General features: G+C 39.4%; 1 protein-coding gene across 3 annotated transcripts in view; it reads left to right on the top strand.

Annotated features, from left to right (window-relative positions):
- INIP (INTS3 and NABP interacting protein) overlaps positions 1 to 22,133 on the top strand; it is a 36,209-nt gene that overhangs the window by 2,910 nt on the left and 11,166 nt on the right. For 2 of the 3 annotated variants that reach the window (XM_079927613.1, XM_079927612.1), the window contains exon 3: positions 19,908 to 20,010. In XM_079927613.1, coding sequence (XP_079783739.1) covers positions 19,908 to 20,010 — 103 coding nt within the window. Of the gene's footprint in view, positions 1 to 13,869; positions 14,017 to 19,907; positions 20,011 to 22,133 lie in introns of all 3 variants that reach the window. The other variant, XM_079927614.1, reaches the window with a different exon arrangement.

The raw sequence follows: 22,133 nt of genomic DNA, 5'->3' as shown, positions 1-22,133 counted from the left end.
CCTGTGTCACTGCTAATTGCATCATCTAGATCATCTTTGAGTTGGTTTCTGTTGACTGCATTTTTTTTTGAGACTGAGTCACAGTTTCCTTTTTCTTACTATATTTAGTGATTTGTTATTGAATACTGGATATTATGACTAATACATTGTAGAGACTCTGAATTCTGTTATATTCCTGTGAAATGTGATTTTCATTCTAGCAGATGGCTTGGCTCAACTCATACTCCAAACTCTTGTCTCCCTTATGTTGGGCAGCAGCTGAAATCTCTGCTCATTCTTTAAAGCTTCCAGTTGCTGCTTTAGTGCTTTATTTGTCTCCCCCATGTATGTGTAGTTTAGCAGAAAGCAAAACCTTGGGTGGATTTTATAGGCATGTTTTAGGCTTTACTCCTTCTGCCTTTCCCTCTCAAGTTTCTCCCCTAATTTTCTGGTTACTCTGTCTGTCCTCTGATACCTCAAGCCAGTAAGGTGAGGCTATGCAAGCTGTTCGTGGATTGAGGAGTGCAAAAGGCCACCAATTCCCAAATTTCACCAGTTGCAGTTTCTGCCCGATTTTGGTCAGTCTCTAGTGCCTTCAAATAATGAATGTTTAGTATTTTTTCCAGAATTTATAATTATATTTGTGGCAGGATTACTCTAACCAAACTATTCTGCTAGTACTGGAAGTTGGAAGCCCACTGAATCTGTTTTAGTATATTAGTTGCATTTAGGACAGACTAAAGATTACATGAGTTTTATAGAAGTGTGGTATTGTAAAAAGCTAGCTCTGGTGATAGCTTTACTGGCTATAACCAGCTAATACAATTCTGTTCTCTCAAATAACCAAGTGTGATTTGTGTGCTCTATGGACTAATCACAGGTCAGTATTCCCTTATGGTCTTTGACCTCCTCTTTTCACCAAGTTATAAGGATTCAGATTAAAAATAATTTAATTTGGGGCTTCCCTGGTGGCGCACTGGTTGGGAGTCCGCCTGCCAATGCAGGGGACGCGGGTTTGTGCCCGGGTCCGGGAGGATCCCACGTGCCGCGGAGCGGCTGGGCCCGTGAGCTGTGGCCGTTGGGCCTGCGCGTCCGGAGCCTGTGCTCCGCAACGGGAGAGGCCACAGCGGTGGGATGCCCACGTACCGCAAAAACAAACAAACAAACAAATAAATAAATAAAATAATTTAATTTGAACCGAAATGAAATTAAGAGAAATCTATTTTGGAGAGAAAATATGCTGCTAAAAATCACACAATGCAGTCCAAATGAAAACAAATTAAATATTTTTATCCCTCTGTTTTAATAGCACAAATATGCAAGATTTACAACTTGCTAGTTACTCTTTTTTTTTTAAGCAGTTGCAATAAAGCACAATAATTTTTACTGTCACCTTTGATTGATCCATAGTCAGATCCACTATGAAACATCCCCTAATCTAAATAGAAGCGAGGACTTTCCTGGTGGCGCAGTGGTTAAGAATCTGCCTGCCAGTGTAGAGGACATGGGTTCAAGCCCTGGTCTGGGAAGATCCCACATGCTGTGGAGCAACTAAGCCCCTGTGCCACAACTACTGAGCCCATGTGCCACAACTACTGAAGCCCATACACCTAGAGCCCGTGCTCCGTAACAAGAGAAGCCACCTTAATAAGAGGCCTGTGCACCGCAATGAAGAGTAGCCCCCACTTGCTACAACTAAAAAGAAAGCCTGCACACAGCAACGAAGACCCAACGTGGCCAAAAATAAATAAATAAATTTATAAAACAAACAAACAAAAAAACATAGAAGCGAATTTAGATTAGTCCTTTGGCTTTTGTTGCTCTTTTGTCAGTGATATTGTTGGTGTCATGGAGCTGCTGCTATTAGGCACCAGCAGAGGGAGTCCATATCATGTTCTGTAGATTCCTAGACTCTCAGTGAAAATTTAAAATTCTTATTTATTTGGATCTATTGCATTTTACTCTCTATATTATTTCTGTACTGTTTATGTGTATTGGAACTACTTATTTTGGAGATTGCCAAGTTCCATAATTATCTTATAATGGAAACTGAAAGAACAATGACTTAAGAAATCTTCATCTGTGTGTTGTAATTTATTAATGTCTCTGGTGTAGGGGACAGGCCCTCTTTCAGATCTAGCAGTCTATCATACTATAGTAGTAATATGAACTGCTAAATTTCACAAGCTCTTGGCAGACAGTTACTGAAGTCTCATATTCTTAGCATCCGTCATAGTGTGGAACATTCAGTAGGTTCATAATAATTATTTGATTGATAAGAAGTAACATTTTGAGAATTTAATATGTAGAGGCAGATTGTCAAACTGGAATTTGGCGAAGGTACCATTCCTATGTAAAGAGGCTCTCATTATTGGTAAATATCAAGATCCTGTGATTATGTGCTGGCAGTTGGGAGATTGGTCTAACCTGATTTCAGATACACAGAGAAACCTGGTGAAAAACTGAGTAAAGAATGTGAGTTCTTGGGACTTCCCTGGTGGCGCAGTGGTTAAGAATCCGCCCGCCAGTGCAGGGGACATGGGTTCAATCCCTGGTCGGGGAAGATCCCACATGCTGCAGAGCAGCCAAGCCCGTATGCCACAACTACTGAGCCTGAGCTCTAGAGCCCATGAGCCACAACTACTGAGCCCTTGTGCCACAACTACTGAAGCCCGTGCACCTAGAGCCTGTGCTTCGCAACAAGAGAATCCCCCGCTTGATGCAACTAGAGAAAGCCTGCACACAGCAACAAAGACCAAATGCAGCCATAAATAGATAAATAATTAAAAAAATAGAGATTGCTCTCAATTAAAAAAAAAAGTGTGAATTCTTTTGATTCTTTTATAGTTATCTCAAAATGCTTAGAGTAATAACTATAAGCCCTGCAGATCAAGTGGTGGGAACTATTGATTTGGGGCCAGTTTGGATGCTCTTAGCTGTGATTTTAGGGCTCTGTGTAAGAATGGAACATAGCTCCTGGGAGGTGTCTTACTTGACCTCAGACCCAAGTACAAGTTTCACCTAAACCACCTATGGTCCAGAAGGAAAGCAGATTTACCCTTCAGGCTTGTACTAAGGTATGCTACCTCTCAATTAAGAATTTATCCTAGGGCTTCCCTGGTGGCGCAGTGGTTGAGAGTCCGCCTGCCGATGCAGGGGACACGGGTTCGTGCCCTGGTCCGGGAAGATCCCACATGCCGCGGAGCGGCTGGGCCCATGAGCCATGGCCGCTGAGCCTGCGCGTCCGGAGCCTGTGCTCCGCAACGGGAGAGGCCACAACAGTGAGAGGCCCACATACCGCCAAAAAAAAAAAACACAAAAAAACAAAAAAAAAGAATTTATCCTAGTGATGCATAAAAATCATCTTAAAATTCTTGCATCTGTACATTTTTAAACATGAGAGTGGACACAAAGACACAATTTGGAGTTCATTTTTCAAAGCTAGATTTCTTTTTGCCTCAGTTTTCATTGCCAAGGCAAAGAGTGTACAGTAGTTTTCTGATGCTAGGATTGATTTGTAGGCCCAGGTTCAAATAGGAATGAAACTGAGTTGAGGCAGAATATGACGTAAACTAGCATGAGATTGTTTGTATAGTAGAAGAGAGCTTGTGATCCTCAGGTCCATTCAGACTGGCCTGGGAGGCCTGTCATGTGAGTGTAATCTAGAAAGTTGTGCTAATCAATTGTACCCTGTGTGATGAAAAACAGTTTACTGACAGAGAACTGTCAGAATGGGGCTGACAAGAATCTAGTGAGGTTGACAATCTAAATGATAGAGAACACTAGGTAATAATAACAGTAATAGCTAGTTTTTATTAAGCAACTACCATGTGGCAGGCAGTGTGCTAGGTATTTTATTTTTATTTTCTATATTTCATATAACCACCCTTCAAAGTTGTCACTGTTATGCCCATCAGTCCTGCATAGTGAGGTAATTTTCCCAATATTAAATAGTAACTGGTAATACTGAGATGAGAACCCAAATTGAATCTGTGTCCAAGTCCCCTGTTCATTGATTTCCCATACTGCACGTTAGCTGGAGGGTTAGAACATTCTAATTATAGTATCTAAAAGAAAATTGGGAGCTCTAGACTAGGGGCAAAAGACCTTAATTTTTGTATCTCTTCTCCATCTGTTATTGAGCAGAAAATCCTTACAGGGAAGTGGGCCTATGAGTTTATCTGTAAGAGGAAAAGAAAAATGAGCGAGGAGGAAAGGGTGATTCAAGCAGAAGAGATTTCATCATCTTATTTAGCTAGTGCTGAAGACAAGAAACCTCAGTGGATAGAAAAAGTGGCAGTAGCTTAAAGGGGTAAGTCCTTGGGGTCTCAGTGAGAGAGAATTTGAACACAAGGAGATCACCTGAGCAGACATTAGGGCTTATTCCTTTCCTTGATCTATATTTTCAGTAAACTCCAAAGGTGGCTAAGAGTTGAATAATTTTTTAATCTTGCAAGTTACAGGAAGTGTTTGCCATTAACTAGATAGCTAGAAGACTAGTTACTGGTACTAATTACTTCATGTTAATAATGTTGTTGTATTTTTTATTCTGCTAAGACTTAGACATCAGGCAGTCTCCCCTGAATAAGTTTGAGTTTTAACCAATGAATATATTTTATATATCATTAAGGAGTATGGTAGGCAGAATAGTATTCTCCCCACATCCCTCCAAAAAAAGCCAAGGTCATTATCCCCGGAATCTGTGACTTTGTTACCTTACATAGCAAAAGGAATTTTGCTTGTGTGATTAAGGTTAAGGACCTTGAGATGGGAAGATTATCCTGGATTATCCAGGTGGGCCCATTTTAATCACATGAGTCTTTGTTTTTTATTAAAAAAAAATTTTTAAACAACTTTATTGAGATATAATTTACATACTATAAGATTCACCTGTATTAAGATTACACTTCAAGAATCTTTAGTAACTTTGTAAAGTGTGTAACTTTCACTAATATCTAATTTTATAACATTTCCATTAATCCAGAAAGAAAACTCATGCCTGTTTGCAGTAACTTCCCATTCTTACAGGCCTGGGCAACCACTAATGTACTTTTTGTCTCTATAAATTTGCCTCTTCTGGACACCTTTCATATAAATGGACTCTTACGGTATATGGTCTCTTGTGTCTGGTTTCACTTAGCATGTTTTTGAGGTTCATCTGTGTAGTAGCATGTATTAGTAAGTCTTTTTTGTTGTTGTTGTTAAACAACAGAAATTTATTTTCTCACAATTCTGAGATCAAGTTGTCAGCAGAGTTGATTTCTCCTTGGCTTGTAGATGGCCTGTGTCTTTTCTCCCTGTATCTTCACATGGTCTTTCTTTTCTCTGTGTGTGCATGTCCTGATCTCTTCTTATAAGGACACAAGTCATATTGGCTTAGGGCCCACTCCCAATGACCTCATTCAACCTTAACTGCCTCTTTAAAAACTCTGTATCCAAATACAGTCACATTCTGAGGTACTAGGGCTTAGGACTTCAACCTATGTGTTTTGCAAGGATACAGTTTAACCTATAACACTCCACCCTCTCAGCCTCCAAAATTCAAGTCTTCACATGTGAAATATATTTGCTCCATTCCAACAGTCATAAAAGTCTTAACCCATTCCAGCATCAACTCTAAGTCTAAAATTTCATCTAAATAGCATCTAAATCAGATATGAGTGAGACTAGAGGTATGATTCATCCTGAGGCAAAATTCCTCTCTAATAGTGAACCTATGAAACCAAACAAGTTATCTGCTTCCAGAATACAATAGTGGGACAGGTATAGGATAGACATTCTGCTTCCAAAAGGAAGAAATTGGAAAGAAGAAAGCTGACAGGTCCTAAGCAAGTCCAAAACCTAGCAGGGCAAATTCCATTAGATTTTTAATTTATTCAAAGATTTAGTTTATTATATCAACATCAGTACTAGAACTCACATCTTTTACTCTCCAGTCTGCAACATTTCTACAGTACACATTTGTGTGCTGAAATTATTTGTATGACATTAATATATGTGGCTAATTTTAAGAAACTTCTGTGGAAAATTCCATTAGATTTTAAGGCTTGAGAGTGAAACCCTATTTGGCTCAATTTTCTGTCTAACAAGGGTGGTGGCTCTGCCTTCTCCTCCCTGAATTTTGTCCCCAAACCCTCTGGAACTAATGAGGAAACAGTCCTGCTGCCTGGGCCTGTGCTCTCTGGACCCATGGTGGCAGTAGCAGCCCTGCTGACCCCTGACCCACCTTCAGAGTCATTCCTCCCTGTACTCAAAGGATGACGCTTGTTTGCATCCAGACATCTCTAACATCTAACTTCCTGCTGGTAGAACCCCAGAAGTCCGACAGTCTTTCTTCATTTCATCCCACCTCTGTTCTCTTCAGTCCACGCTGACAGTGCTTCTGCTGAGATGGTTGATTGGATCCATGTCACACACCCATAATCTCTTTACTAAAGACTGTCCAGTCATGTCTTTGGTGTTCTCTCCTGAACGCATTTTCTCATTTTTTGCAATAAGAATAAGCTGAGAATTTTTGGTCTTCCAGTTCTGGTTCCTTTTTGCATAATAATTTCTTTTTCAGTTGTCTCCCTCTCACACTTTACTATAAGCAGCAAGGAGAAACCAGGTCACACCTTCAACATTTTGCTTAGAAATATCCTCAGTTAAATATCCAAGTTCATTACTGACAGCTTTTACTTTCCACAAAACACTAGAACACAATTTGGTCAAGTTCCCTGCCACTTTGTAACAAGGACTGCTTTTCCTACAGTTTCCAATAACATATTCCTCATATCCATCTGAGACTTCCCCAGAAGCACCTTTAACATTCCTATTTGTGTCAACATTCTGTTCATGATGAAATATATATAAACAGATATATATTAGTCCTGGTAGTTTTCTGGTAGTATCTTTAGGATTCTCTATGTATAGTATCATGTCATCTGCAAACAGTGACAGTTTTACTTCTTCTTTTCTGATTTGGATTTCTTTTATTTCTTTTTCTTCTCTGAGTACTGTGGCTAAAACTTCCAAAACTATGTTGAATAATAGTGGTGAGAGTGGGCAACCTTGTCTTATTCCTGATCTTAGTAGAAATGGTTTCAGTTTTTCACCATTGAGAATGATGTTGGCTGTGGGTTTGTCATATATGGCCTTTATTATGTTGAGGTTTTGGAGGGGTTTTATTGTAAATGGGTTTTGAATTTTGTTGAAAGCTTTTTCTGCATCTATTGAGATTATCATATGGTTTTTATCCTTCAATTTGTTAATATGGTTTATCACAATGATTGATTTGCATATATTGAAGAATCCTTGCATTCCTGGGATAAATCCCACTTGATCATGGTGTATGATCCTTTTAATGTGCTGTTGGATTCTTTTTGCTAGTAGTTTGTTGAGGATTTTTGCATCTGTGTTTATCAGTATATTGGCCTGTAGTTGTCTTATTTTGTGACATCATTGCTGGTTTGGTATCAGGGTGATGGTGGCCTTATAGAATGAGTTTGGGAGTGTTCCTCCCTCTGCTATATTTTGGAAGAATTTGAGAAGGATAGGTGTTAGCTCTTCTCTAAATGTTTGATAGAATTCGCCTCTGAAGCCATCCGGTCCTGGGCTTTTGTTTGTTGGAAGATATTTTTTTTTCAATTTATTATTTTTGGCTGAATTGGGTCTTCGGTGCTGCACGTGGGCTTTCTCTAGTTGCGGCAAGCGGGGGCTACAGTTCATTGCGGTGCGTGGGATTCTTATTGCAGTGCAGGGCTTTAGGTGTGTGGACTCAGTAGTTGCAGCTTGCAGGCTCTAGAGCACAGGCTCAGTAGTTGTGGTGCATGGGCTTAGTTGTTCCGTGGCATGTGAGATCTTCCTGGACCAGGGATCGAACCCGTGTATCCTGCATTGCCAGGCGGATTCTCAGTCACTGCGCCACCAGGGAAGTCCCTGTTGGAAGATTTTTAATCACAGTTTCAATTTCAGTGCTTCAAATTGGTCTGTTTATATTTTCTATTTCTTCCTGATTCAGTCTTGGCAGGTTGTGCATTTCTAAGAATTTGTCCATTTTAATGGCATATAGTTGCTTGTAGTAATCTCTCATGATCCTTTGTATTTCTGCAGTGTCAGTTGTTACTTCTCTTTTTTTCATTTCTAATCCTATTGATTTGAGTCTTCTCCCTTTTCTTCTTGATGAGTCTGGCTAATGGTTTATTAATTTTGTTTCTCTTCTCAAAGAACCAGCTTTTAGTTTTATTGATCTTTGCTATTTTTTCCTTCATTTCTGATCTGATCTTTATGATTTCTTTCCTTCTGCTAACTTTGGGTTTTTTTTTGTGTGTGCTTTTTTCTCTAATTGCTTTAGGTGTAAGGTTAGGTTTTTTATTTGAGATATTTCTTGTTTCTTGAGGTAGGATTGTATTGATATAAACTTCCCTCTTAGAACTGCTTTTGCTGCATCCAGTAGGTTTTGGGTCGTCGTGTATTCACTGTCATTTGTTTCTAGGTATTTTTTGACTTCCTCTTTGATTTCATCAGTGATCTCTTGGTTATTTAGTAGTTTATTGTTTAACCTCCATGTGTTTGTATTTTTTACAAACTTTTTTCCTGTAATTGATATCTAGTCCCATAGTGTTGTGGTCAGAAAAGATACTTGATACAATTTTAATTTTCTTAAATTTACCAAGGCTTGATTTGTGACCCAAGATATGGTCTATCCTGGAGAATGTTCCATGAGCACTTGAGAAGAAAGTGTATTCTGTTGTTTTTGGATGGAATGTCCTATAAATATCAATTAAGTCGATCTTGTTTAATGTATCATTTGAAACTTGTGTTTCCTTATTTATTTTCATTTTGGATGATCTGTCCATTGGTGAAAGTGGGGTGTTAAAGTCCCATACTATGATTGTGTTACTGTCGATTTCCCCTTTTATGGCTGTTAGCATTTGCCTTATGCATTGAGGTGCTCCTATGTTGGGTGCATAAATATTTACAATTGTTATATCTTCTTCTTGGATTGATCCCTTGATCATTATGTAGTGTCCTTCAGTGTCTCTTCCAATAGTTTTATTTTAAAGTGTATTTTCTCTGATACGAGTGAGAATTGCTACTCCAGCTTTCTTTTGATTTCCATTTGTATGGAATAACTTTTTCCATCCCCACACTTTCAGTCTGTATGTGTCCCTAAGTCTGAAGTGGGTCTCTTGTAGACAGCATATATACGGGTCTTGTTTTTGTATCCATTCAGCCAGTCTGTGTCTTTTGTTTGGAGCATTTAATCCATTTACATTTAAGGTAGTTATTGATATGTATGTTCCTATTACCATTTTCTTAATTGTTTTGGGTTTATTATTGTAGGTTTTTTCCTTCTCTTGTGTTTCCTGCCTAGAGAAGTTCCTTTAGCATTTGTTGTAAAGCTCGTTTGGTAGGGTTGAATTCTCTTAGCTTTTGCTTGTCTTTGAAGGTTTTAATTTCTCCGTTGAATCTGAATGAGATCCTTGCTTGGTAGAGTAATCTTGGTTGTAGGTTTTTCCCTTTCATCACTTTAAATATGTCCTGCTACATGCTTCTGGCTTGCAGAGTTTCTGCTGAAAGATCAGCTGTTAACCTTATGGGGATTCCCTTGTATGTTATTTGTTGCTTTTCCCTTGCTGCTTTTAATATTTTTTCTTTGTATTTAATTTTTGACAGTTTGATTAATATGTGCCTTGGTGTGTTTTCCATTTATCCTGTATGGGACTCTCTGTGCTTCCTGGACTTGACTATTTCCTTTCCCATATTAGGGAAGTTTTCAACTATAATCTCTTCCAATATTTTCTCAGTCCTTTTCTTTTTCTCTTCTTCTTCTGGGACCCCTATAATTCGAATGTTGGTGTGTTTAATGTTGTCCCAGAGGTCTCTGAGACTGTCCTCAATTCTTTTCATTCTTTTTCGTTTATTCTGCTCTGTGGTAGTTATTTCCACTACTTTATCTTCCAGGTCACTTATCCGTTCTTCTGTCTCAGTTATTCTGCTGTTGATTCCTTGTAGAGAATTTTTAATTTCACTTATTTTGTTGTTCATCATTGTTTGTTTGCTCTTTAGTTCTTCTAGGTCCTTGTTAAATGTTTCTTGTATTTTCTCCATTCTATTTCCAAGATTTTGGATCATCTTTACTATCAGTACTCTGAATTCTTTTTCAGGTAGATTGCCTATTTCCTCTTCATTTGTTAGGTCTGGTGGGTTTTTACCTTGCTCCTTCATCTGTTGTGTATTTCTCTGTCTTCTCATTTTGCTTAACTTACTGTGTTTGGGGTCTCCTTTTCTCAGGATGCAGGTTCGTAGTTCCCATTGTTTTTGGTGTCTGACCCCAGTGGGTGAGGTTGGTTCAGTGGGTTGTGTAGGCTTCCTGGTGTAGGGGACTGATGCCTGTGTTCTGGTGGATGAGGCTGGATCTTGTCTTTCTGTTGGGCAGGACCATGTCCGGTTGTGTGTTTCGGGGTGTCTATGACCTTATCCTGATTTTAGGCAGCCTCTCTGCTAATGGGTGGGGTTGTGTTCCTGTCTTGCTAGTTGTTTGGCATGGGATGTCCAGCACGAGAGCTTGCTGGTTGTTGAGTGGATCTGGGTCTTAGCTTTGAGATGGAGATCTCTGGGAGAGCTCTCACCAACTGATATTATGTGGGGCCAGGAGGTCTCTGGTGGACCACTGTCCTGAACTCGGCTCTCCCACCTCAGAGGCTCAGGCCTGACACCCGGCCAGAGCAACAAGACCCTGTCAGCCACACAGCTCAGAAGAAAAGGGAAAAAAGAAAGAAAGAAAGAAAAAAAGATAATAAAATAAATAAAGTTACTAAAATAAAAAATTTAAAAAATTCTTAAAATATAAAAAAGTAATTAAAAAAAAAAGAAGAGAGCACCAAACCAATAAATCCACCAGTGATAACAAGCACTAAAAACTATACTAAAAAAACCCCAAAACGGACAGAGAGAGCCCTGGGACAAATGGTAAAAGCAAACCTATACAGACATAATCACACAAAGAAGCATACACATACACACTCACAAAAAGAAAAAAAGGAAAAAAAAATACATTAAAAGAAAAAAAGAGAGCAACCAAATCAATAAACAAATCTACCAATGATAATAAGCTCTAAATACTAAACTAAGATAAACATAAAACCAGAAACAAATTAGATGCAGAAAGCAAACCCCAAGTCTACAGTAGCTCCCAAAGTCCACCGCATGAATTTTGGGATGATTCCTTGCCTATTTAGGCATTCCACAGATGCAGGGTACATCAAATTGATTGTGGAGATTTAATCCGCTGCTCCTGAGGCTGCTGGGAGAGATTTCCCTTTCTCTTCTTTATTCGCACAGCTCCTGGGGTTCAGCTTTGGGTTTGGACCCACCTCTGCGTGTAGGTTACCCTCTGGCATCTGCTCTTCGCTCATACAGGAGGGGGTTAAAGGAGCAGCTGATTAGGGGGCTCTGGCTCACTCAGGCTGGGGGGAGGGAGGGGTGCGGATGCGGGGCGAGCCTGCGGCGGCAGAGGCCGGCGTGACGTTGCACCAGCCTGAGGCGTGCTGTGCGTTCTCCCGGGGAAGTTGTCCCTGGATCACGGGACACTGGCAGTGGCGGGCTGCACAGGCTCCTGGGAAGGGAGGTGTGGATAGGGATCTGTGCTGCACACAGGCTTCTTGGTGGCGGCAGCAACCTTAGCGTCTCATGCCCGTCTCTGGGGTCCACACTGATAGCCGCAGCTCGCGCCCGTCTCTGGAGCTCGTTTAGGCGGCACTCTGAACTCCCTCTCCTTGCGTACCCCGAAACAATGGTCTCTTGCCTCTTAGGCAGGTCCAGACGTTTTCACAGACTCCCTCCCAGCTAGCTGTGGCGCACTAGCCCCCTTCAGGCTGTGTTCACGCAGCCAACCTGTCCTTTCCCTGGGGATGTGACCTCCGAAGCCGGAGCCTCAGCTCCCAGCCCCCACCCACCCTGGTGGGTGAGCAGACAAGCCTCTCGGGCTGGTGAGTGCTGGTCAGCACTGATCCTCTGTGTGGGAATCTCTCCACTTTGCCCTCCGCACCCCTGTGGCTGTGCTCTCCTCCGTGGCTGCAAAGCTTCCCTCATGCCCACCCCCCGTTTCTGCCCGTGAAGGGGCTTCCTAGTGTTTGGAAACTTTTCCTCCTTCACAGCTCCCTCCCTGAGATGCAGGTCCCATCCCTATTTTGCCTCTGTTTTTTCTTTTTCTTTTGCCCTACCCAAGTACATGGGGAGTTTCTTGCCTTTTGGGAAGTCTGAGTTTTTCTGCGAGGGTTCAGTAGGTGTTCTGTAGCAGTTGTTCCACATGTAGATATATTTTTGATGTACTTGTGGGGAGGAAGATGATTTCCACGTCTTACTCCTCCACCATCTTGAAGGTCCCCCTCCCACATGGGTCTTTAAAAGCAAAGAATTTTTTCCTGGCTGTGGTCAGATAGAAATGACCACAGAAGGGTCAGAGACATGCAACATTGTTGGCATTTAAGTTGGAGAAAGGGGACCACAAGCCAGGGAACTCAGGCATATCTATAAGATGGAAAAGGGAAGGAAACAGATTCTCTCCTAGAGCCTCCAGAAAGGAAAGCAGCACTTGATTTTAGCCCAGTGAGACTACTGACCTATAGAACTGTAAGATAATAGATTTGTGTTGTTTTAAGCCATTAAGTTTGTGGTAATTTGTTACAGCAGCAGTACGAATAATATACCATTTAACTATATGAGCCAAAAACCTCAGAACCATCCATGACACCTTCTTCCTCGTTCTTGACTTCTTATTTATTCTGTCACTGTCCTGTTGATTTAACTTCCTAAAAAGCTCTTGGGTCTGTTCATCTCTCTCCATTTCCCTGGCCACTAACTTCTGTCATCTCCAGCTTGTTCTACTGTAATAGTCTCTTTTTCTCTTGTCTAGTGTATTCTCAACCTTGTAGCTACAGTGATCTTTCTAAAGGGGGAAGTGTTATTTTGTCCCCCACCCCTAATTAACCTAATTAATCTAACATTTCAGCTCTAGCATTACTTCCTGTAGGAGACTTCTCTGACACTGCTCCCCCTACTCCCAGTCTAGGTCAAGTTGATTCAACATTGATTCCTGTTGGTGGGGATGTAAACTGATACAGCCACTGTGGAGAACAGTGTGGAGGTTCCTTAAAAAACTAAAAATAGAACTACCATATGACCCAGGAATTCCACTACTGGGCATATACCCTGAGAAAACCATAATTCAAAATAAGTCATGTACCACAATGTTCATTGCAGCACTATTCACAATAGCCGGGAGATGGAAGAAACCTAAATGTCCGTTGACAGATGAATGGATAAAGAAGATGTGGCACATATATACAGTGGAATATTATTCAGCCATAAAAAGGAACAAAATTGAGTTATTTATAGTGAGGCGGATGGACCTTGAGTCTGTCATACATAGTGAAGTAAGTCAGAAAGAGAAAAACGAATACCGTATGCTAACACACACATATATATGGAATCTAGAAAAATTGTACTGATGAACCTAGTGGCAGAGCAGGAATAAAGACACAGATGTAGAGATTGGACTTGAGGATGGGGGCGGAAGGGGAGGCTGGGATGAAGAGAGTGAATAGCATTAACGTATATACACTTCCAAATGTAAAATGAATAGCTAGTGGGAAGCTGCTGCATAGCACAGGGAGATCAGCTCGACGCTTTGTGACCACCTAGCGGGGTGGGATAGGGAGGGTGGGAGGGAGGGGATATTGGGATATATGTATACGTATAGCTGATTCACTTTGTCATACAGCAGAAACTAACACAACAGTATGAAGCAATTATATTCCAATAAAGATGTAAAAAAAAAACAACAAAAACCTTGATTCCTACAATGATTGTTTTTAATGCTTATAGAATGTTATTTCTTTATTTCAGACTACTCATCTTAGACTCTAATTATACATTCATTTGTGTAATTATTTGATAATCTCTATCTTCACGGGAATGTTTAAGAACCATGAGAACTAGCATCAAATCAAGTTGTGGCTCGTCATTGCATCCTTAGACTCTACCTTAGTGCCTGTATGTATGTCATGGATACACAATAAATATATGTTGAATCAATAAATAACTTAAAACATGTTAAACTAATAGTGCCACAGTGACTTTCCTCCAATATTGAACAGCTGTCTTTTTTTTTTTTTTTTTGCCACGCCACACGGCTTGTGGGATCTCAGTTACCCAATCAAGGATTGAACCTGGGCATGGTGGTGAAAGCCCGGAATCCTAACCACTAGTCCACCAGGGAACTCCCCCTAAACAGCTGTCTTAGGATGATAGTTCATTTACTGTATAGTTGTGAAGAGTATATAGCTTGTAAGATAATCTTTTGAAAGGATTTGAATATTTTAAAATATCTTTTAAAAAATTGTTATGAAAGCAGTATAACAACTGTAATTGGAAAGTAGATTATCCACTAATCAAACAATAATTTTCATTCTTTAGTTTTAGATTTTTTTCAATAAAAGGAATTCCTATTAGTCCTTGTTTAAGTGTCATAGAGCTATTCACGCAAAGTGATTGTCAGCTGTTAGGTTTTAAATGCAATTTGCTGTAATGCTAGTTACTCCAGAATATTTTTAGTGACACAGAAATGTGTGGGAGTTAAATGTTTCTATAAATGAATATGGAAATGAGAATGTATATGATTGTGAATGGAGATAGAGTTATAGTTCTAAGTGGAACTTTTGGAGTGTGCTGCTTTATTCTAAGGTAATTTTATTAGGAAAAAGCTTAGTTATAAAGGAATATTAAGTAATTCCTACTGTACATGAGATAATATATTTTAACACTCTCATGCTTTTAAGAATGTAAAAGTTACATGTAACTTTAAGATACATGTAAAATAATGTAAAAGTAAAATGTTGAATTATGGTGAGAGACAGTTTGTGTTTAAAAAAATAATTCATGTAGTGATTAGAATAAAAGTTAAATTTTATATATTGATACCTTAGAGTAAGTTTGTATTACAAACTCTGAAGGTGGGAGAATGTTGCTCTAGAAAATTACACTTAACTACTTCACATAACCAAATTGACTACCTAGTTTTTTGCCTTATGTTTCAAATGTGAAATAAGCTATTATTATTACCTAACTGCTATCTGTTGACTTTTATATATTTCTATAATACAGTAAATGTTTTGTACAAAACTGACATGTAAATTAGTACTAGATTATTTTTGAACGCTCAAGAGGGAAGCATAGGCTTCAGGGCATAAGACAAGCTCAGAAAGTAAAAGCCTAGTAGACCTGACCATACCCTTTCCCTGTAAAATAGTTTTTGTGGCTCTCAGCTGCCTACATGTAGACGTTAAGTTCTTGAATGTTATGCAGGAGATAACCTTGCCTGGTTAGACTGTGGAATAGGAGTTGAGAGGGGAAGATGTTTTAGAGACATCAAGGATATAAAATTGATTGGACTAGGTGATTGGTTGGATGTGGGTAGGAAGAAGGAGGTATTATAAGGATAAAACTCAGGCTTCTGGGTGGGAGCGTGGGGCATTGAGATACAGAGAGAGGCATTATCCTTTACCAGGGAAGCAAGGCTATGAGCTACCCCTGTCTAATGACCGCTTATTTAACTATTTTAACAAGTTCTTTAATGTCTAAGGGGATTTTGTGCATGGAGAAAAATCCTCATCACTGCTCATAATTAATGCTCAGTTTTTAAACCTACTTATAAACTAAGCTCCAAAATAAAATGTTTTAAGCATTTAGAATTGATTACAAGCTTATTTAGTTAAATTCTCTTTAATAACAGTTTAAATTACAATTAATTTGACTTCTATAATACTTCACTTTATATAGTGATGGCAAAACTTACTATACTTAGGGCTTCCCTGGTGGCACAGTGGTTGAGAGTCCGCCTGCCGATGCAGGGGATGGGGGTTCGTGCCCTGGTCCAGGAGGATCCCACGTGCCGTGGAGTGGCTGGGCCCGTGGGCCATGGCCGCTGAGCCTGTGCGTCCGGAGCCTGTGCTCCGCAGCGGGAGAGGCCGCAACAGTGGGAGGCCCGCGTACCCCCCCGAAAAACACAAACAAACTTACTATACTTAAAATTAAACCTATTTTAAAATACTAACCCATGGGTTTAATTAATTCATTTACTCTCTCTGTAGTACTTTGTTTTTTTAATCTTCCTTGGATTATAATAATCTTCCCAGATTCTTATTTCTGTACTTTCCCAGGATTTTAGTAATTTTTTTATACCTTCCTAGGGTTATGGTTGTCTTACCACTACCAAAACAAAACAAAATTTCAGATTAGTCAAGGTTTAGGGTTTGTTGATGGATTTAATTCTTAGGTAAATCATAAGATTTGCTTATGCCTTTAAAGATGATTTAAAAGTTGCATTGGTGTGCACTTGGTCACTTCTGTAACTAAACTTGCCAAGTTAATGAGTTTTTTTTTTTTTTTAACTCATGCCTTTTCTCATAGATTTTTAGTTTCTTGCAACCTGGGGTTACTCCCTGAATGAAATATTCTTCTTCTTCTTTTTTTTTTTTTTAAATGTGATTAGCATTTTATAACCCATTGTTCTGTTGTCATTATGAATTGCCCTTTTCTGGTAGCATTCCTGCCAGGAATTATGGACGTTTCATCTCCCAGGAAATCAGGGATCAGGTCTGTACCATTAGCTCTCTTTAGGATATTCCGCTAATTCATCCAGTTAGAGCTCAGGGTTTCTCCGTGGTCATTGTGTGTGACCATGGGTGCTCATCTACCACTGCGTTTCCTTTCAAATGGTGTGTGTGTGTGTGTGTGTGTGAAGACCTGCTCTGATCTGACCCTCCTGTTCTTGGTATATAACTTGCTTTTTCTGGGACTATTTGGCTTATCCACAGTTCCCTATATCTACCCCTTCCTCCTGTAACTAAACAAAAAAGTAAACAGCTATGCCTTATAAACAGACATAAACTTAATAGGAGAAACAAAACATCTAAATGTTAACACTAACCTAATTATTAGCATAATGACTATTATTTTACCTTTCTTTACAATCTTTTTATATACTTTAACTTTTTTTTTTTTTTTTTGGCCGCACCACACGGGTTGTGAGATCTTAGTTCCCCGACCGGGGATTGAATCTGGCCCCTTAGCAGTGAAAGTGCAGAGTCCTAACCACTGGACTCCCAGGGAATTCCCTAACTTTCTTTTTTGTATCTTTTTATGAATTCATGGGTTATCATGGATTCAGTTTGTTCCATTTAGTTATAATTATTATTCTCTTTTTAATGTTCCAGTTGTTGCCTGGCCAACCTCAAGCTGGGAAGCATTCTTCACTTTACAGAGCACTCACTTTTGCATTCCTCTAAATAACACATTACAGTATACTTATCCTTCCATAATTATCGTACCTTAATTTGTATTACATTACTTTTAGGGAAGTTTCTATTATATAAAATCAATAATACCCAAATTCTATACTTCCCATCTGATCCATATAATACTGACTGATTTATTTGGGTAACAGGCTCACCATGAGTAGTGAAATAGATTGAGAATAACATAGCTCTCCTTAGTGGGCAAAGATCATGGACAAAGAAACTAGTGTATTAATATTAATTTAGAGCCTATAGTTACTAATTTTCACACTTAATTTCCATGGTAACAGGGAGTTCACTATAGCTACCTGTGCTCCGACTGTCAGACATGCATGAAATTTTTTTAAAGGAGGCTGTTACTGATCAAGCCAAGAAAGACGTGATTTTTTTTAAAAGTTAGTGAATCATATGAAATTATTGTTTCTGTAGGTAGAAAATGGTGAAATATAGGCAATTTAATAAGTGTGACTTACCAGTGTGCTACATTACTTTCGACGATGTCATATTTTTGTGAAGTGGGTTTTTGGCAATTGCTTTGATAAAAAACAAGTACTGTGTGGAACAGGGAATGAGGATGGTAGTGTCTGAACTGATTCCCAGGTTTGCAAAGTTATACAGTGCCCAGGTACACACACTGCATTAGTGGTTATTTTAAAATGAAATAAAATATTTTTCTTTCAATTTATGGGTATTATTTTTTTAAAAAACTACAAGATGTTAGGACATCATACTTATTAGGTTGTTTGGACTTGACATTCTATATTACTTTGGTAATGGTGTTTCTTTAACAGTATTTCGACAAAGTTTCAATTATTTTTACACATGGCACCCTTTACCATAGCATTAGCGCTCACAGGCATAAGTATCGTACATTCTTGGGAGTTCTGTATTAAATCCTTCCTTAGGTAGAAGACTTCTCCTGAGGCAGTCCTGTCTATGAGGTTGGGTGGAGCCTGTAATGACATGTGGCATGTAAAGGCCTTATAGTTTCTTCCCTGGAAGATTAACTAAGAGGTCCGCAGGAAGGAAGATTAGAATTAGGATTAGAATAGATGAAGGATCACCTGGAAGGCTTGCAAAATCATCTCCTCAGAAGTACCAGAATGTGTTAGTGTGAATTATCTGTTCCAGAAAGGAGTCTGCTATTACTAGAATTTGACGACAGGTTGATGGCATAAGCATGAGGGGGCAGAGAAGGAAAATGGAGATGATAAATTCCTAAAACGGCTGTGGCAGAGACAGGTTTTGCCCATTTCTGGCCTGGCCCGAGTCAGTTTACTGTTGCTAGATTTAAGAGCAGGTTTAGGGGAAAGTGCCGCAAGCCTCAGCTGCTTCTGGTTCAGCCCGATCTCAGTGTGGATCTCAGTGAGTGCTCCTGTTCTTGTACGTCCTGCGCTGTCCCTGACCTAACTCCTCTCCCCAGGAGAGGAGGAAATATGCATCCTACCACCCAATTCCCCTTTATGATCAATATAAAGTGCTTATAATCCCTCATGTGAGTACCCTTAGGAGTGCTTACTTCTGCTCTGCTTGAAAGCTCCCTCCTTCCCCATTCATTCTTTCTTCTAGCGCAGTGATGCTAACCCAGTGGTTCTAGTCCCCTGGCCTTTTTTTGCCTCTGTAGTTTTTTTCCTAATCCTTTAACCTTTCCATTTGTTTTCTTCTAAATTAGGGATCAGAAACTTAAATGCCTACAGGTATAAACAAATCTGATAAGGACTGTAACAAGCTGGAGAGTGCCCAGCTAAAAGGGACAACTGTTTCTTTGTTCTACATAATTGTTGCCATGGAGGCATCCAGACCCCTGTGCCAGACCTTGAGATGTTTCAAGAGAAGCAAGTAATCTGAGAATTTTGTATACAGTGTTTACATGTTGGCATTTAATTCAGATTTTAAAAACATAGTTGGATGCTGCTCCTGGGCCAGGACTTAGAACCTCTGCTCTAGATCTTACGTTAAAATTGAAGCTCAAAATTGATAAGGGACCTATCTGTTTGTACCCTGTCAGTTATGCTCCATTTCTCTCTCAGAATTGCTTTCTAGTCAGTTGCAATTCTCTGACTTGTTCCTTGAAAGACTGTGTGTCTCTGAATGAAAGCATTTCATTACATCTCTGAATGAAAGCAGTTGAGAAAAATACTGTTGTGACCTGAGTGTACCTAATGCTTTCCCCTCATGAAGGAGGCATTCACAGAGAGGCCTAAAACTGAGAACTAAGAAAATCTTCACTGCCAGAGATTCAGCAGGATAGAGATTGGTCCCTGTAGCATTTGGGGCTGCAGAGATTTTGTTATAAAACAAATGCAGTTACCCAAACTTTGATGATTAAAATTCTTTAGAACTAAGTCTTAAAAAAGTCCTCAGTCAGTATTATCCTTTGCATTTATCTGCGTATTATCCTATTAAAGTTGCTGGAAAATAGGCAGTAGGGAGATAGTAACCATCTAGGGAAACTGCTTACTAGTGGGTTCGTTGTCATGTTAGAGAACAGAATTTTGCTTTCTGGGTTTCTAGGTAGCCTAGGTTTATAAAACAGCTCTAAAACATTTTATTTCTCTTTCTCGTCCCCAACACTCTCTCTTTTTTTAGGTTTTCAAAACAAAAATAGAGTTGCAATCTTGGCAGAACTGGACAAAGAAAAAAGAAAATTACTAATGCAGAACCAATCTTCAACAAATCATCCTGGAGCTAGGTATTGAAGAATAATGTGGTTTTTATATTCAGTGATATAAAAAATATCTTGGACAATATAACTGAAATTGGTTGGCAATGATTTGTTTCTTTAACATTGGAATTTAACATGTTTTATTTCCTAGTTAGACTTGAAAAGTTAGATTATTTAATTGCTTAGATTTTAAATATTTTAATTCTAATCAGACTTAAAATTTCCCTACAGCCTACTTTCAAAAAAAGAAAAGAGTTTTGTATAGTTGTTTTGTTACTGAAATTATTGTTAATGTCCCACTTTTTAAGCATTATGCAAAATAGGTAAAGTTGCGGTAGCTTAATGATCTTTATTGTATTCCGTTTCTGCCATCTTAAATCTCTTCCCTGACATCTGTTATCCCATTCAGCCACCACCCTAACTTTCCCCTCTCTTTTTTTTAATCTGTTTCTGTTATTTTATTTGCTTGTTAGATTGATTTCTAGTAAAAGTATAATATATAATATAGTATAAAATATTCTTCTGTTTCTTCAGGGGACTGTTCCTGGTGAATTCAGGGATACAGGAAAGGACTCTCGTGAAAGCTAGAGCTAATTTATATTTTTAGATGTGCAGAGTCAGCCAGACCTCTTAAAGGAGTTGTCTGTACATACTCATCTCTGCTTTCTCACTTATTTACTCCCCAACCCACTACAATCTGACTTCCGCGCCTCCCCACCTCCAACCCAAAGAACAGGTTTGAGCCTAGGTCGCTTGCAACCTCCTTGTGGCTAAATCTGGTGGACCAAAGTCCTTTTCTTGTTAGGCTTCCTAGCATTATTTGACACCACTGATTGCGCCTTTTTTTTTTTTTTTAATTGAAATGGAGTTGTGTTAGCTTCAGGTGTACTACACAGTGATTTGACATGAGCATACATTGTGAAATGATCGCCACAGTGCCTAGGAACTATTGTCTCCACACAAAATTAATACGGTATCATGAATCATATTCCTTGTGCTGTATATTACATTCCCGTGACTTCTTTATTTTCTCACTGAAGGTTTGTGCCTCTTAATCCCCTTCACCTATTTTGCCCACCCCCAACCTGCTCCCCTCTGGTAACCACCTGTTTGTTCTATCTATGAGTCTATGAGTCTGTTTTCTTTTCTTTATTGGTTAATATATATTTTAAAATATTTTATTGGAGTATAGTTGATTTACGATGTTGTGTTAGTTTCAGGTGTATATGAATCTGTTTTCATTTTGTTTTGTGTGTTTTGTTTTTTAGATTCCATATATAAGTGAGATCACATGGTATTTGTTGTCATCAATGGCAAGATTTCTTTCTTTTTTTTAACGGCTGAGTGGTATTCCATTGTATACAGCGACCTCCTTAAAATACTCTCTTTCCTTGGCTTCCATTCATCCACTGTTATACTATCTTGGTTTCTTTTGCAGACATTTCTCCACTGCCTCTCTCTCTTTTTTTAAAAATTAATTAATTTTTGGCTGTGTTGGGTCTTTGTTGCGATGCGTGGGCTTCTCATTGAGGTAGCTTCTCGTTGCGGAGCACGGGCTCTAGGCGCACAGGCTTCAGTAGTTGTGGCACAGAGGCTCAGGAGTTGTGGCTCGCGGGCTCTAGAGTGCAGGCTCAGTAGTTGTGGCACACGGGCTTAGTTGCTCTGCAGTATGTGGGGTCTTCCTGGACCAGGGCTTGAACCTGTGTCCCCTGCATTGGCACGCAGCTTCTTAACCACTGCGCCACCAAGGAAGTCCCACTTCCTGTCTCTTGAATGTTGATATTCCTCAGAGTTCTGTTCTAGATCCAGTCTCCCAGTCTACGTCTTTTCACTGGACAGTTGCATTCACTTTCACAGCCTGTAATTTATGTGCTGATAACTTTTATACATTTGCATCTCCAGCCTCGTCCTCTGTCTCAAGCACCAGACTGCCTGCTGGACATCTGCACTTTGATGTCTTCCAGGCATTTCAAACTGAGTATGTCCCACACCGAACTCATCTTCCCTCCCTCTCTACCTGCTTAATATTGTTGGCTTGCTTGTCTCCATGAGTGGTACAGATCTACTAGTAATCAGAGTCAGAAATATGAACTTTAATTGTTTATTATTCCCTTTTACTTCCATCTCTAAACATTTGTCATTCTCTTATG

This window comes from Stenella coeruleoalba, assembly GCF_951394435.1.
Source record: "Stenella coeruleoalba genome assembly, chromosome: 7".
NCBI lineage: Eukaryota > Metazoa > Chordata > Mammalia > Artiodactyla > Delphinidae > Stenella > Stenella coeruleoalba.
The sequence above is the reverse complement of the archived record's forward strand: the minus strand, read 5'-3'. Positions and strand labels throughout refer to the sequence as shown.